This window comes from Engraulis encrasicolus, chromosome 5 (assembly GCF_034702125.1).
Source record: "Engraulis encrasicolus isolate BLACKSEA-1 chromosome 5, IST_EnEncr_1.0, whole genome shotgun sequence".
Lineage (NCBI taxonomy): Eukaryota > Metazoa > Chordata > Actinopteri > Clupeiformes > Engraulidae > Engraulis > Engraulis encrasicolus.
The window spans coordinates 37,277,493-37,294,070 of record NC_085861.1 but is presented as its reverse complement, the minus strand read 5'-3'; the positions used below and the strand labels follow the sequence as shown (position 1 = coordinate 37,294,070).

General features: G+C 43.6%; 1 protein-coding gene across 1 annotated transcript; it reads left to right on the top strand.

Moving 5' to 3' along the window:
- The first annotated feature begins 644 nt into the window (after positions 1-644).
- On the top strand, positions 645-11,045 carry LOC134448724 (tripartite motif-containing protein 75-like). The gene is made up of 8 exons (XM_063198378.1): positions 645-1,047; positions 4,070-4,276; positions 4,929-5,024; positions 7,245-7,325; positions 8,348-8,500; positions 8,726-8,823; positions 9,385-9,515; positions 10,174-11,045. The coding sequence occupies exons 1-8, from the start codon at positions 793-795 to the stop codon at positions 11,043-11,045; spliced, it is 1,893 nt and encodes a 630-aa protein (XP_063054448.1). The 5' UTR covers positions 645-792.
- The last annotated feature ends 5,533 nt before the right edge of the window (positions 11,046-16,578 follow it).

The window sequence follows — 16,578 nt, the reverse complement described above, 5'->3', positions numbered from 1 at the left end:
GCAATAGGCTACATTATTATATTATATTTATTTTGGTATGCATTACTTTTTAAATTATTTATTTTGTTTTGCTTTTCTTTTTCTTCCAACTTGCCATGGACCCCCAAGCACCTCCAAAACGTTGTTCTAGACCAGGGGTCCCCAACCTTTCTGGGTCTGAGGGCTACCAAGGGCTACCCGAGGGCTACTGAGGGCTACCAGAGGGCTACTTTTGTTCAAAATCCTCTATTGATGTCTTGGTATCATTCTCAAATCACTATTATTGAATGATAATTTGCTTATAGGTTATAAAGAATAAATAATGTCATATTTAAATAAAGAAAAACATTAACTGTGACTAAAATCTGGTAGTCGTCACTGTTTACTAACATCCTTGGTGGGCACCTCAGAAGCTCCTGGAGGGCTACCTGGCGCCCGCGGGCACAACGTTGGTGACACCTGTCCTTGACCTTATCAATATAAAGAGGTCCAGACATTTTAACTAAACTGTTAGTCTGTCATCACTGCCCCCACCTCCCCCCACCCCCAATCTTGTGACGTTACACCTTTCTGTATAGTGTGTGTCTGTGTGTGTGTCTGTGTGTGTGTCTGTGTGTGTGTCTGTCTGCGTGTGCGTGTGTGCGTGTGCGTGTGTTTGAGTGATCCAAGATGCCGTTGTCTGGCCTTAGCGGAGATCTTGTGTCCAGTGTGCCTGACTGGTTGTGTAGTTATTAGTATGTGTGACCAACGTGTGTGTGTGTGTGTGTGTGTGTGTGTGTGTGTGTGTGTGTGTATGTGTGTGTGTGATCCAAGATGGCGTCGTCCGGCCTGTCGGAGGAGATCTTGTGTCCTGTGTGCCTGGGTGAGTTCCAGGAGCCTGTCAGTCTTCGCTGTCAGCACAGCTTCTGCAGGAGATGCATCAGCACTTACCTGGCAACCAGCGGGGGTGCAGGGCTGTGCCCAGAGTGCAGACACCCCTTCAACAAGAAACATATTAAGGCCAATCGATCGCTCGCCAAGGTGGTCAGCGCAGCTAAAGAACACCTGGAAGAACAGAGGACACTACAGGTGTGTGTGTGTGTGTGTGTGCGTGCGTGCGTGTGTGTGTGTGTGTGTGTGTGTGTGTGTGTGTGTGTGTGTGTGTGTGTGTGTGTGCGTGCGTGCGTGTGTGTGTGTGTGTGTTGATATGAATGTATACCAGAGATGTGGACTTGTGACTTGGACTTGAGTCCGATTTGAGACACAAATTACTTGACTTGTGACTTGACTTGGCAATATTGGGAATGACATATAACTTGAGTTGGACTTGTGCAGTATTGACTCAAGACTTGATTTGGACTTGACAGTTTTAGCTTGCAGTTTAGCTTGAAGTCTAGATATATTCCATTATACTATTTTTGTTAAGAATGTGACTGGCAAAGGGGGGCATGCATAGCAGTGTGAAGAGGTAATGAATTTATGATCAAAATTAGTTGTCAAGAGTGTGCATAGCATACAGGATTTGGGGAAAAAATGGGACTTGGATACGACTTGACTTGTATGTCAAATGTGTCTTAAATTTTGACTTGACTCGGACTTGATTGGAAGGGCTTGAGACCAAGGGCGCCGGAATGAGTTTTTAAAGTGGTGGCGCATTTTTTTCTTTGTTCTTTATTTCTTAACAGTGTTTCAGCTGCTGCACTCCACTCATTTGTCTGCATTAAAGTGAGCCCAAAAGTGGGGATGCAAATGCCCCACTGCATCTCCCTTTCTGGCACCTATGACTTGAGACTCACTTGTGACTTGCAAATTAGTGAGTTGGTCCCATCTCTGGTGTATACTAGTGGTGTGGATCGGCACTGCCCTCACGATCCGATTCGATCACGATTCGGGAGGTAGTAGATCCGATTCGATTCGATTCTATTAGATCCAATCCGATCCGATTCAATTCTACAATGCATTGCAATGCATTGCATTTCTACTGAACGCAAAGCAAATGTTTAATCAGCCATGATGAGGCAATACAAGTAGTCAGATACTGAGCAACAATTTATTGGCCGTGTTCTGTATCAGTCTTGCAATGTTTCGAGGTGCTTTTATTTAATTTAACACATTGAGTACCGACGACGTAATAATGCGTTTTTCACGCCCATGCGTTGTATACCAAAACGTAAAAATACGTTTTTGCATTTAAATATCATATTTTGAATCTACACCCTTCAATGGACAATATATGTGATTTTGGTAGCTCTGTGATGGACATAAATGACAACATTTGCAGTCCAAAGTTGTTTGATTGTTATGATGTTTGAGTGTTATGATTTGGATATTTTAATTTAACTTACCAAGATGTCTGGATGCCAACCCATGTCGCCTATCGCGCTGCCTGCATTGATTTCCCTAGTACGGTCACTGTAGCATGTGTTGTCTCTGACTTCACGCAATAGGTAAACACCATTGTATAGTGCCTGGAGTATCTTGAACTTTCTGGACTTGCTAGACCTTTACCAGATCCTTGGATCCAAATGGCTCCCGATTTGTGATTGCAGTAATGCGCTCCGATTTGGACGTTTGATCGCCAAAAAGATAAGTTTCTGTGTCTTCCTGTATGTGAGAAGCCAGAAGCTAGCATGGCTACATATCATGATTCCCTGATTGTCGCTCCCAACACAGGACGCTCCCCTGTCGGCTCGCTCCCACTAGCCAGACTATCGATCCGGGTGGGACTACACGTCCGGGAGTGATAGAAACACCTGGGACTACACGTCCGGGAGCGATCTCAGTTGGGAGTGTCCATCTGCCACCGCATATGATTCGGATCGGATGGGCTAGGCTACATCTAAGCATCATATCATTTGGATTTGTTGTCAATGTTGGGCTATTATTTCGGGAGTCATCGGGAGCTATTTTAGCAAATGTCTCACCCTCTGCATGTGTGCAAAGAGTTTGTGATCAGTCCACGTGAAAAACGGGGATTTCAAAGGGCATCGATTGCTGGTGTCGTAGTGTGACAGAGCAGGAGGTGTGCTGCCGTATTCGTGAATCGTGCTATGTTGTTGTTTCCCTAGCAGCCTACGATCGGTAGCGTGTATTGTGTCTGACTTCACGCAATAGGTAAACACAGAGACCATTGTATATCGTGCCAGGAGTATCTTGAACTTTCTGGGCTTGCTACCTAGACCTTTACCAGCTCCTTGGATCAAAATGGCACCCGAATTGTAATTGGAGTAATGCGCTCCGATTTAGAAGTTTGATCGCCAACCAGATAAGTTTATTTGATTATTCACCCCTATGTTGAACTGTCTTCCTGTATGTGAAAAGCCAGAAGCAGAAGCTAGCATAGATGGCTACATATGGATCGGATGGGCTACATCTAAGCATCATATCATTGGGATTTGTTGTCAATGTTGGGCTATTATTTCGGGAGACATCGGGAACTATTTTAGCAAATGTCCGACCTTCTGCATGTGTGCAAAGAGCTTGTGTTCAGTCTGTGTGAAAAACGTGGATTTCGAAGGGCATTGATTGCCGGTGTCGTAGTGGTTTAGAGCAGGAGGTGTGTCTTGACGTGCAGGAAGATGTGTGTCAGAGCTAACCTTGCACCAAATTGTGATTAAAACCAACTCATCCCCTTTCAAACTCGTCACATTCTGAAGAAGCGCACCCTTCACAAAAACCTCAATATCTCCGATTGTAGCTGAATTCCATGGATACCCACTTCGGTTTAGCGTGGGTTTACTCGGCAATAAAAGCTCGTAGAGACACACAGTTTTCACCTACTAAGAGGGCAGCGTCTCCACTTTCAAACGAGTCATAACATATTTCAGTGGCCCGATCACATAATAAGCTGTGAGTCTACAAAAAAACGTAAAAAAGGGCTTAGAACGCTGGTATTCTACGACATAATTCCGTGAGCACCGCCGGTATTCAATGTGTTAACATTCATTTGCTCCCGAAATATCCATGGAAGTAATTGAAACTTAAAAAAATTGCCGGATTGATTCTGCAACTTGCCGGATCGATTCTGGATCGTCCATGCCCTGCATCGATTCGGATCGCCGAATCGATCATTGTTGACACCACTAGTATATACTGCACTCTGTGTTACCAGGAGAGCCTGACTAGCGTGTTGTTGGAGCCGGCGGGTTCAGGGGCGGAGCCTGTGGAAGACCCCGCCCTCATGTGCTCTGTGCACCAGGAGAGGCTGAAGCTGTTCTGTACTGAGGACCAGCAGCTGCTGTGTGTGGTGTGTAGAGAGGCGGAGCAACACCACGGACACACATGCAGACCAGCCGAAGAGGTGGCACAGCACTATAAGGTGACACACACACACACACACACACACACACACACACACACACACACACACACACACACACACACACACACACACACAGACACACACACACAGACACACAGACACACAGACCAGCAGAATAGGTGGCACAGCACTATAAGGTGACACACACAAACACACACACACACACACACACACACACACACACACACACACACACACACACACACACACACACACACACACACACACACACACACACACACACACACACACACACACAGAGACCAGCAGAAGAGGTGGCACAGCACTATAAGGTGACACACAGAGGCGATTCTAGTGTCAATGGGGGCCCCAAGCAAAAACCCAAAAGCATGAACATTCGAAACAAATTGCCGCTATTATAGTTTGAAGTTGAGCTGTTTTTCACCATCTAGTATGCTGGGGGCCCCAAGCGGCTGCCTGCCTTGCCTGGTGACAAGATGCGCCTCTGGTGACACACACACACACACACACGCACACACACACACACACACACACACACACACACACACACACACACACACACACACACACACACACAAACACACACACACACACACACAGGTGTTTGTTTACTGTTCATATATACATGTATGTCTTGACTCCATGTTGTGCCATTGTGTTTTTATAGGGCTTGCTGGGTGGAGCAGTCAACTTCCTATCTACGGAGAACGCAAGTCTAAACTACATGATTGGCTTGCAGTCTGCTGAGGTCCTACAGACACAGGTGACTATGAGCTAATGCTAACTAACTAGAACACAGGTGACTAATAGCTAATGCTAACTCTAACACAGATCACTGTTAGCTGCTTACACCTGTCATACTTACATCTTCTCTGGTAGAACACGTGACTATTAGCTAATGCCAACTAACTTGAGCACAGGTAGTGACACCCTTGAAACATGTCAGGTAAAGTAAAACAACTTTTACAAGTCTTAAACAAAAACACTTAATGAGTAATGACTAGAACACAAGTCACTGTGGACATAGAACACTAGATGTTGCTCGCTTTCAACCTTTTGCCATGCGTAATACAGGGGGTATTGGTAAGAATTTTGTTTTTCATGGTGTCAATTGACCCGTTTACTGTTTGTAAACAGATATGACGTAATTTGGCTGTGTGCGCATCGTTGGAGCAGAATTGACCATGCACCGTTCATTTTTATAGAAACTAGCCAGGTGTTTTTTTCCGTAATAAGAAAACGGATGGTCAACTTAAGATATGCAGTGGGTATCACAGACACGGGCATTCCTGATGATGTCCTCATTCCAGTCAGTATTTTTGTGTCTTGCAACAACAAACATCTACTATGTTTCTGGAACAGCCTCTTCCCTCTCGATATAGGATAGCAAGTGTACTTTTCGCAATCTCTATTTTTTTAATCAACGTACACGCTTCAGCACGGCAGGTCTTCTCTTTTTAAGGTCTGCACTGTCTGTTCGTGTGTGTGTGTTCACAGCCAGTTTTATATACAGCCACGGCACTCCCTATTTTACCCATGGCTGCAGTTCACCTTGGGGCCACTGCCGAGAGAGCGCAGCCCATTCATTCTGAATAGAGTGTGCACTCCTCCATTGGCGCACTAGAGTGCAGTACCACCCGGAAGAGTGTAGTCTCTCGTAATACCCTTAAAGGTACACTGTGCAGGAAGGTCAAAAAAGGTACTGCAACTATGCTGCTCATTGAAACTGGGCTGCCTACTGCCAAAATTGATCTTTTCATTAAAGTTTACTATTTAATTAACTAATATTTTCTAGTATGGCCCAAGAACAGTCATTTTTGCAGCTAAAATTGCAGCTATTTCTGGAAATTCAAAATGACGGACCATGGAGAAGATCCCTTTTTTCATGTAAGAAAAATGCCATTTTTCCAGTCATAATGAATACTTAGAATTTGATGGTGGTGGTAAGTATTCATGAAAAAGGTAAAATTAGTGAATGGGTAGCATGAATTCTGGAAATAAACAACTAAAAATCTCACACAGTGTCCCTTTAAACCTCTCTGGTGTGCGAGTCAACGATGCGCACGCATTCAGTGAGGACGTCGATTCTGAACAGGGCTGCATTTCCCAAAAACTCTTAAGTAGTACTTAAGCCTAAGTAGTACTTAAGTATGAGGGGCCGCCTAGGCAATATACCAGAAATAGGTTTCACATCATAACTAAAAGTTAATAAATACACTATTTTACTTCACACATGCACTTCAGCAAGCATTTTATTTGCATGTACCAGAACAAAACATTATATGTAGGCCAATACAATTTATTTTTTGCATAAACTTTTCGTTATGTGATACATTGCCGAGGTGCCCCCTCATACTTAAGTACTACTTAGGCTTAAGTACTACTTGAGAGTTTTGAAACTCAGCCCAGGTCAATAAAGGTGTTGTATTACTGCCACCTAGAGGATGATCTTCTCATTGCCTTGTCACTGCATTGCCGTGTCACTCTTGTACCAAGATAGTATAAATCTAACCTCCTGTCCTCTCCTTTTGTGATTCGCTGATGCCCCCCTCTGTGGAGAAAACAATGATCGTGAAATGAAAATGAAGTTTCCCTGCTGTCAGCATAGGCACAACAACTTTTGGGGGACAACTTCCAGATTGAGAATGAGAAAATTACCTTTGAATTGTGCTTTTTGCAAGATATTGAATAAAATGTCCATCGTCAATGACGTCTTGCCATGACGAGGCCACAAGAGAAAGGAGAGGACGGGAAGATAGATATTGAGAGGTATTCCTCCATGGGTCATAGTTAGCTCATGCTTTGAAGAACCCAGAGATGATCATGATCATGATTATTTGAGCTGTGGTATTCAAGGATATGAGCTAAGGTGCCAGTGAAAGTCTATCTGCTGCTTTAGGAGAGCCTCTGATAATTACAATATAATGACAATGGTGCAGATTTAAGATGATGAAGGTGATTATAACGATGATGATCATTTTAGGAGCGCTCCAGAGACCTGTCTGCGATGATCTCCTCTGAGTTTGTCAAGCTGCAGCAGCTACTGAGAGATCAGGAGCAGAAGGTAGGCTATCTGCATCACCATGCTCTTCTGCATTACCGGGATTATTTCTGCATTACTATCTACTGGATGTTGCTATGGTTTTCACTTTCAGTACCACCATGGTTATCTCTTTATTAGGGTTGTAACAATATTGTATAGAATCGAGAAACCGTGATCCCAGTACTGTATCGTGATGCAAGAAGGCAGTATCGTGATACGCCCTTCCAAAGTTATGTTACCCTCCAATCCAGAAAACAACCAACGCCTAAATGGTCTCTCGCTCCAAGCAATACTTCTGAAATGCTGTACTTTTATAACCCTGGCCAAGCCTTTGGATCAGCTGATAGACTACTTAAGATTCCAACCAGTCCCAGGCATTGCGCAAACAGTTGGGCACTGCGCTGTAACACCTGGGACCCAGGTTCGATTCCGATGGAGGGTTATTTCTTGATCCTCCCCTGTCTCTCTCTCCCACTCATTTCCTGTACCCACCCCACCAAAGAATATTGGTGAATCAGCTTTTGAATTTTACACACCCAGAAGATGGAACTCCTTCCCCCTTTGTATCAGAATAGCCCCCTTTGTGGACATTTTTTAAGAGGCAGCTGAAAGGATAACTTCAGCCAATTTCAACATGCAGTTGTAATGCTCACACTACCCTGGACTTGTCAGTACCTGAGTTTTTTTTTTTCTTCTTCAGCCTTTTCCGAGATCCTGGTCATTGTAATGGGGGCAGCGCTTTGTTTACATTTCAAAACATTTTTATTTATTCCCAAAAACATCCAAAAGGTTATACAACATCAACAGACAACTAGCAAACAGCGGTACCTTTTGGGAAAATATTTGGATTAGGCTAATATTTTGTTTTTGTTTTTCTTTAAGTGCAAACAAACGCTGCCCCCATTAGAATAGCTCATATCTCGGAAAGGGCTGAGCCTGAAAAATGTGGCATCACTGGGGTCAAGGGGTAGCGTGAGGGTAAGTGGTCTTAAGAGCCACCTTTTGATGATGATTTTGATGATCACTGTTATTATTGTTGTTAGGTGCTCTCTAGACTGCAAGAGGAGGAGACTAGAGTTCTGGTTCCCATGCAGACCAACCTGAACATGTTGACACAACTCATCTCCATGGAGACCAACACGGAGCAGGTGCTCACCTCCAACCTCAGCAACACCCAGCCAATCACATTCCTCCAGGTGAGTTCGCCTCGTAGTCCAATCCGCTTCCTTCTGGTGAGCCCATAGTCCAATCAGCTTCCTTCTAGTGAGCAAATAAACTAATCTAATCAATGTGTTGATCATTTTCACCATTGTGTGTGTGTGTGTGTGTGTGTGTGTGTGTGTGTGTGTGTGTGTGTGTGTGTGTGTGTGTGTGTGTGTGTGTGTGTGTGTGTGTGTGTGTGTGTGTGTGTGTGTGTGTAGTGGTGGACCTCTGTGGGGAGTGGCATGGTTGAAGAGATGCTGCATTTTGATAGCGACCCTGCATCCTCTGAAGAACACACCAGCTCCACGGAACAGCAGTATGGACACACACACACACACGCACACACACTCACTCACACACACACACACACACACACACACACACACACACACACACACACACACACACACACACACACACACACACACACACACACACACACACACACACACACACACACACACGCACTCCAGGCTGATTTATGTACATGACTTCCGGCTTCCTGGTTGTGTCTCTCAGGTTCTCATCAGAGCCGTCTAATAAGAGGGTTACGTCACTCCCATAGACCTCTATGGTCCAATCTTTCCACAGTAATGGCGGCTCTCATGGAGCCTCACGGAGCCTTTTAGTACATGTAAATCCCCATTGACTTTAGTTCCAATAGAAGTAGTTATTTAGTTCTACGAGGTGGCCGAAGAACACAGAAAATGTGGTAAAGGTAAATGTAAGTTGTTTGTACTTAATCTTTGTTTAGTATGTAATAGTTCTGTGTTAGTCTCCAGCGAACAGAAGGTTGCTGTTTAGAAAATTTTTAATCTACGCAAATCACATCACGAACCAACTTCCTGGTCCCTGGTTGACACAACTCTCTCATTAGACGGCTCTGGTTCTCATCGAAGCTGGAGGGCCTGGGCGTGTGCAGTGATGTCATCAATCTGGGCCCATACGAGTCCCATCTGCCCTTCCTAGTCTGGAAGCAAGTTCTCAACCACATCCACATCCAGCAAGGTGAGAACACATGGAGATATTCTCATTTCTCATAATAATAATAACTATAATTATAATAATGAACTTCATCCAACAGGGCAAGACAGATTCAAATATTATTAACTTGTTGCTATAACTTGTCATTGTCGTTGTTGTAGCAATAACAAAACAGAAAGGCATCCAGAAGGGTCAGATGACCGATATAGCTGTATAGTGAATTATGTTTTTATTTTATAAACATTATACGCACATGTACATTGTTATGAATTCTTAATAATATATGTATGTATAGATGAAAAAACACTACCTGCCGCATACAGAGAAAATACTTCAATAGTGTTTATCAATGTGTTCTTTCTTCTTTCTCCTCTCCTGGCATGTTAACCTTCCCTCTTCTCTTCTCACTCCTCCTCACTTCTCTTCTCCTCTCCTCTTCTCTGCTCACTCCTCCTATCTTCTCCTCTCCTCCTCTCCTCACTCCTCTTCTGTCCTGTCCTCTCCTCCTTTCGTTCCTCTTCTCTTGTCTCCTTTCCTCTCCTCTCCTCCTTTCTCTTATCTCCCATACTTTTCCTCCTTCTCACCTCTCCTCTTATTCTCCTCTTCTTAACTCCACATCCTTTCCTCTCCTCCCCTTTCCTCACCTCTCCTCTCCTATTCTCTTCTCTTCTCTTCTCCCCAGTTCCCCATGCTGATGAGCTGGCTCAGTGGGAGGAGTCCTATTCCCGAGTGGGCCTATCAGGGCGCAGCCTGCAGCGCGTGGACAGGAAGCTGGGGGGCTTGCTGGGCGTGTTCCGGGGCTATCGGCCAATGGCACGCTGCCATCCAGCGTACGGCCAGGGCCGCCACTACTGGGAGGTGGAGGTGGGTCGCAGACCCGACTGGGCCGTGGGGGTGTGTGTGGCGGGTGTGTCTCAGCTGTGCGCGTGCCAGGGGATGTGTGTGTGTAGGTGGTGTGCCACGCCACAGGGGGCGCTACGGGAACAGGTGATGCTGCACCTGAAGAGGGGACGCGGCTACAGTGTGACTGTGTCTGGAGCGGTGGAGACCCCTGTTGCATTGTGGGAGTATCCAAGGCGAGTGGGCGTGTACCTGGACTGCGACAGAGGGAGGGTGGAGTTCTACGATGCTGATACACTCCTTCTGATCCACTCCTCCAAGATGGCCGACTGCCAGCATCAGGACCACACGGCTGGGTCAGGCAGGGAGGGGCCACTGCTGTCCCTGTGCCTGTCCCCCGGCTGCTACAACAAGGAGGAGGAAGGGAGAGGCGACTGGGAACCCCTCACCGTCTGCTGTTACCGCCGGCAACGCCCTCCCGGGGCCGACATGGAGCTGCTGGGGCGGGTCTGGAGGCCGTCACTGCTGGGGGCCGACGAGGCGCTGTGGTGGCGCGACGCCAGGCTGGGGCTGGCCATCCTGGGGGTGGCGGCAGGGGTGATGGGGGTCACTTCAGGCTGGGGTGATCTGGGGAGCTCAAGGGGTGACTTGGGCCGTTCTGGAGGTGGGGTGGGGGGCTTGGGTCACAGCCTGGAGGACTCAATCTGGTGGTGAGGTGGAGGTGTGTGTGTGTGTGTGTGTGTGTGTGTGTGTGTGTGTGTGTGTGTGTGTGTGTGTGTGTGTGTGTGTGTGTGTGTGTGTGTGTGTGTGTGTGTGTGTGTGTGTGTGTGTGTGTGTGGGGTGATGTGGGGAATCGAGGATGTATTGGAGGCGGGCTGGAGGTATGTGTGTGTGTGAGGGGTGATGTGGGGAATCGAGGATGTATTGGAGGCGGGCTGGGGGTGTGTGTGTTTTGTGGTGGAGAAGGGGATTGGCTCCAGGCTTGGCTTTGACGATTCAGTCCACCAGTGAGGGTGTGGGGGCGTGTTGGTTTGGACTGGAGCTAGACCAAAAAAAATGATGAGGATATTCATGCATACTTGCGTTATACTACATGTATTATCCATTATGTGTCCAGAGGACACTGTGTTTACAGAAAAGAGGGAAAGTGCCTGCCTGCCATTTCAGAACCATGTGTGATATTGATGGTCACATAGCACTTTTTAATTTTATGTGGGTTTTGGTTTTGTATGTTTGGTTTTTTTTTGCTGCTCTTTTTCTGTGCCATTTGCAATATTCACTTCGGTTTCCTGTGCTATTTACAGCGTTAAGTTCTGCCTTCTGTGGAATTGTACCATTCTCAGAATCGTCCATGCTATAGACTCCAAAGTTTAGAGCCTTATTTGGAAACTCTGGTATGTTTGAAGCTAAATTACGTAGTTCAGGGTTTCCCAAACTCTTCCATGACAATGCTCTCCATATACCAGTAGATTCCAGCCAAATTATTCTTGCAACTGACTGCTCAACCCTCTTAAAACCATTGAAATTCAGCTTCAAACAAGCCAGAGTTCCCCTGTAAATGCATTTATTTAGACAGTGATGCATGATCAATAATCTTCACATATTCACCAAATCAGGCTTACACATCACCTTCACATACAGTGAGGAGAATAAGTATTTGATCCCTTGCTGATTTTGTTGGTTTGCCCACTAATAAAGACATGACCAGTCTTTCATGTTAATGATAATATGTATTATAATATGATGAGACAGGATATCAAAAAGAAAATCCAGAAATTAACTCTAAAGAATATATATTAATTGATTTATATTTCATTGAGGGAAATAAGTATTTGATCCCCTGCCAACCATTAAGAGTTCTGATCCCGCAGATCAAATGGCACTTCCAATCAACTTGTTATCTGAATTGAACACACCTGTTATTAATAGTAACCTGCACAAAAGACACATTGAATCTGCAGAATCAGTCCATAGAAGCAGTCAATCAATCAAACTAAACTCGCCAACATGGGACAGACCAAAACGCTGTTAAAGGATGTCAGGGACAAGATTTTAGAACTCAACAAGGCTGAAATGGGCTCCTAGATATTAAGGAGCAAGCTGTTGGTGCATTTCTTCCCAATTGTAGGACATACAAAATCATCACCAATCATCAATCTTAGGCCTGTCTGTGGTTCCATACAAGATTTGACCTTGTGGGAATTTAATAACCAGAAAAAAAGAGATAAAGCACCTTAAAACTGTATGGGAGAAGCTAGGAAATGATCTCAAGGCAGCTGGGACCTCAATCACTAAGAAAACTATTGGAAACACTTAATACCACAACTTATTAAAATCCTGCAGTGCATGTACAGTATGGTACCCCTGCTTCAGAAGGAACCTGTTCAGGCTCACCTGGAGTTTGCCAATGAACATCAAACTGGATTAGGATATGATTGGGAGGTGCTGGAATCAGATAACACCAAAATCAAACTGTTTGGCATTAACACAACTCGATCTGTTTGGAGGAAGAGAAATGCTGCCTATGATCCCAAGAACAACACCTTCTCCAACATCATACATGAAAGTGGTAACATTATGTTTTGAGGTTGTTTGTCTGGCCAAGACACAGGACAACTTCACATCGTCAAGGAATGGATAAAGGGAGACATGTAAATGTACAATGCTGCATACCAACCTCTTTCCCACCACCACTAGACTGAAGGTGGGTCATGGATTGGCCTTCCAATATGATAATAATCCATAACATACAGCCCAAGCAACGAAAGAGTAGCTCAAGCAGAAGCACATTAAGGTCATGAAGTGGCCTAGACAGTTTCCAAACATTAACTCTATAATAATCCTGTGAAGGGGACAAAATATCCCATTTGCCAAGCTACAGTCATACAACTTAAATGATTTAGAGATGATCTGCAAAGAAAAGTGGACAAAAATCATTTCTAATATATCCACAAACATTGTCATTAACTGAAAGAAACATCTGACCTCTGAATGAGAAAACAAGGGCTTTGCCACCAAGTATTTTGTCTTCTTTGACTAGAGGGGTCAAATACTTATTTTCCTCAATGGAATACAAATCATTTAAAATATATTCTTCAAAGTTATTTTCTGGATTTTCTTTTTGATATTCCGTCTCTCCATATTAGAATACATTTTATCATTAATATTATAGAATGATCATGTCTTTATTAGTGGGCAAACCAACAACATCAGCAATGGATCAAATACTTACTCCTCACTGTATATATTCACCCAATCAGATGGCTTTTATTCGCCTAATCAGATGGGGGTGATATGACCTTCACCTATATTTCAACCAATCAGATGGTGTTGTTTATATCATCTTCACATATACTCACCCAATCATGTGGCTTTTTATACACTTTCATGTAATCTCTGAACATATTCGCCTAATCTGATGATGTTTTTATCACCGCCCTCACGCATGTCCACCCAACCAGATGTTTGTTCATATCCTTTCACATACTCTATTGACCTAATCAGATCATGTTGTTTATATCACCTTCACATATTCACCCAATGAGATGATGCATTTCAGATGGCCTTGATCATCAGATGATGCAGTAGAGATGATGCCAAGACCCAAGCAGGGTACCAGTAGTCCTCTTTGATGCCAAGCTCCACTCAAAGCCATTCACATGCATTATGCACCTGAACTTGGTCTCCGCAAGTCGTAATTCTGCATTTTAATGTCTTATATATAGACTGGAGATCCAGTCATGGGTTTGCTCTGATCTCAACAGAAGACTCTGGCTTCGGGGTCCTTTGATCAGACTACGCTTTGCACTTTAAATATGCCAGCAGCTTCCTGTTTGACCCATTTGAGACACTTAAAAAAAAAAACTGCCTCACATATGAATTGAAAGGGATAGCTTATTGCATTATACATGTTTCTGTTTCAAATGTGATGACAAGTATTTGTATTAAAGATCAATAAAGAAAGTAATCAACATGAAGTAATGTTGATGGGTATTCTGTTCATACTTCAGTTAATAATTTACATGCAAGGAGATGGCTTAGCTGACAATGTCCTACTGTCGCATGTGAGTGTGTGCGTGTGCACACGTGTGTGTGTGAGAGAGAGGGGGGGGGGGGGGTGGAGATGGGGTTTCCTTGAGATCCAGTAGGATTTATGTGTTTGAGAAAGAATTAATATACTCTGTGGATCTCTAGGATCTTTTTTATTTTTTAGGGGCATTTCTGCATTTATTTCGATAGGATAGTATGAGAGGTGTCAGGAAGCGGATGGGAGAGAGAAAGGAAGAATCGGCAAATGACCAAACACGGGTTGCTGGCGTAGTAACGCAGTGCCCTACCACTAGGCCACAGCAGGGTCACTTTAGGATCTTTTTGTTTGTGAGTGTGTAGATGGGGAATCTGTGCCCCATGACCCTTGGTGTGGCGTGATGTCACGTCAATGCAATAGTTGGGGAAATGTCGCCACCTGCTGGTAGTGATAAGAAGTGTGGCCTCCATGAGGAACCTCAGGCCTCCATGAAACACAGCAATTTTAGAAACCCTTGCTGACAATATAAAGAGCAATTATACGTTATGATTGAACTTATTGCTGCTAATAATAATCACATATATCAGAGGGCTAGTTATGACTATAATGATCACACTGTACAGGGCTAGTATACAATGAACAAGACTAGCACAGAAGATTGGTACTCAAGTAAAAGTATATTTACTTCCACACAACTAAAAGTGCCTACTAGTCAAATAACAGTAAAAAAAAAAAAAAAAGAACTTCAATTTAAAATGTAATTTGCGTAAAAGTACTCAGTTACTTTCCTCTTTTTCTTTTGTCCCCATGGTCTCCCTATAATGCTTGGTACCAGCTATCATCCCAGGCATATATCCAAGATAGGTGGGGCAAGTAAAATAGTGAAAATGGGGCACACAATAAATTCCTTTAATATACGTGAGATTGCTTTACTATTGGGCGTGTCATTTTGTCTTTCTCGGTTTCATTTTACTCAGTATTCAGTAGGCTAACCAGGGGCCTATACTACAAAGCTGGTTCAGGATAAGTTAAGGTAAGTTTAAGAGGTAAATCATCTAATAGAAGAGCTTTTTATGATTACTCCGCACTCTTCTATTAGATGATTTACCTCTAACTTAACCTTAACTTATCCTGAACCAGCTTTGTAGTATAGGCCCCGGGCCTGGTTCCAATGTAATTCAGTAAAGTTCTTAAATCAAAAAGGACTCAAGTACAAAAGCACTCATTTGAAAATCTACTTAAAAGGTGCACTGTGCTAGCCTGGCTCTCACGCAGACCCTTCGTGCATCTTCGTTAAACTTGGTAACAACCATTGAGAGAACCAGGTTAGCACTGTGCAGGAAATGGTCAAAAGGGTACTGCAACTATGCTGCTCATTGAAACTGGGCTGCCTATTGCCAAAATTGATCTTTTCATGAAAGTTTACAAAGTAATAAACGAATATTTTCTAATATGTCCAAAGTACACTCATTTTTGCAGCTACAAATTTTTATTTCTGAACATTCAAAATGGCGGACCATGGAGAAGATCCCCCTTTTCATGTATGAAAAGTGCAATTTTCCCAGTCATAATGAATACTTTGAATTTGATGGTGGTGGTAAGTATTCATGAAAAAGGTAACATTAGTGAATGGGTAGCATGAATTCTGGAAATAAACAAAAAAAAAATTAATCTTACTCAGTGCACCTTTAAAAATTACAAAGCACTCATAAAAGCTACTCAATTAGGCTACAATACTAGAGTAAATGTTATTATTTACTTTCCACCCCTGAGGACTATGTAACGGTACATGTATCTATAATAGTCTCACATAGAGAGTGGAAGTCGGAAGCAGCATGTGTGTTGGCGCAATGGCTAAAGGGAATGTTTTTATTTTGCTTTAGAGAGAATTAGTTATACTTTAAGGAGGAAATTAGACAAGTTTTGGAATTACATGTTTTATGATTTTCTTAGGGGTAATGCTATTGAAGTAGAGGGCTGGGATACTGTGGGAGTTTAGATGGGAATTTGTTTTCTTGTACTCTAGTTGGTTTTTGATTGTTGGGATGATGATGATGATTTCTTTTTTTTTTTTTTTGGGGGGGGGGGGGGGGGGGGTTTGCTTTTTATTATGTATGTGGTTTTTGTGTGTGTGCCTTGGGTTTGTGATGTGTTGGATATAATAAAATACTGGATAAAGAAATGTTTGGGGAAAAAAGTCTGATATAGTAGTATATATTA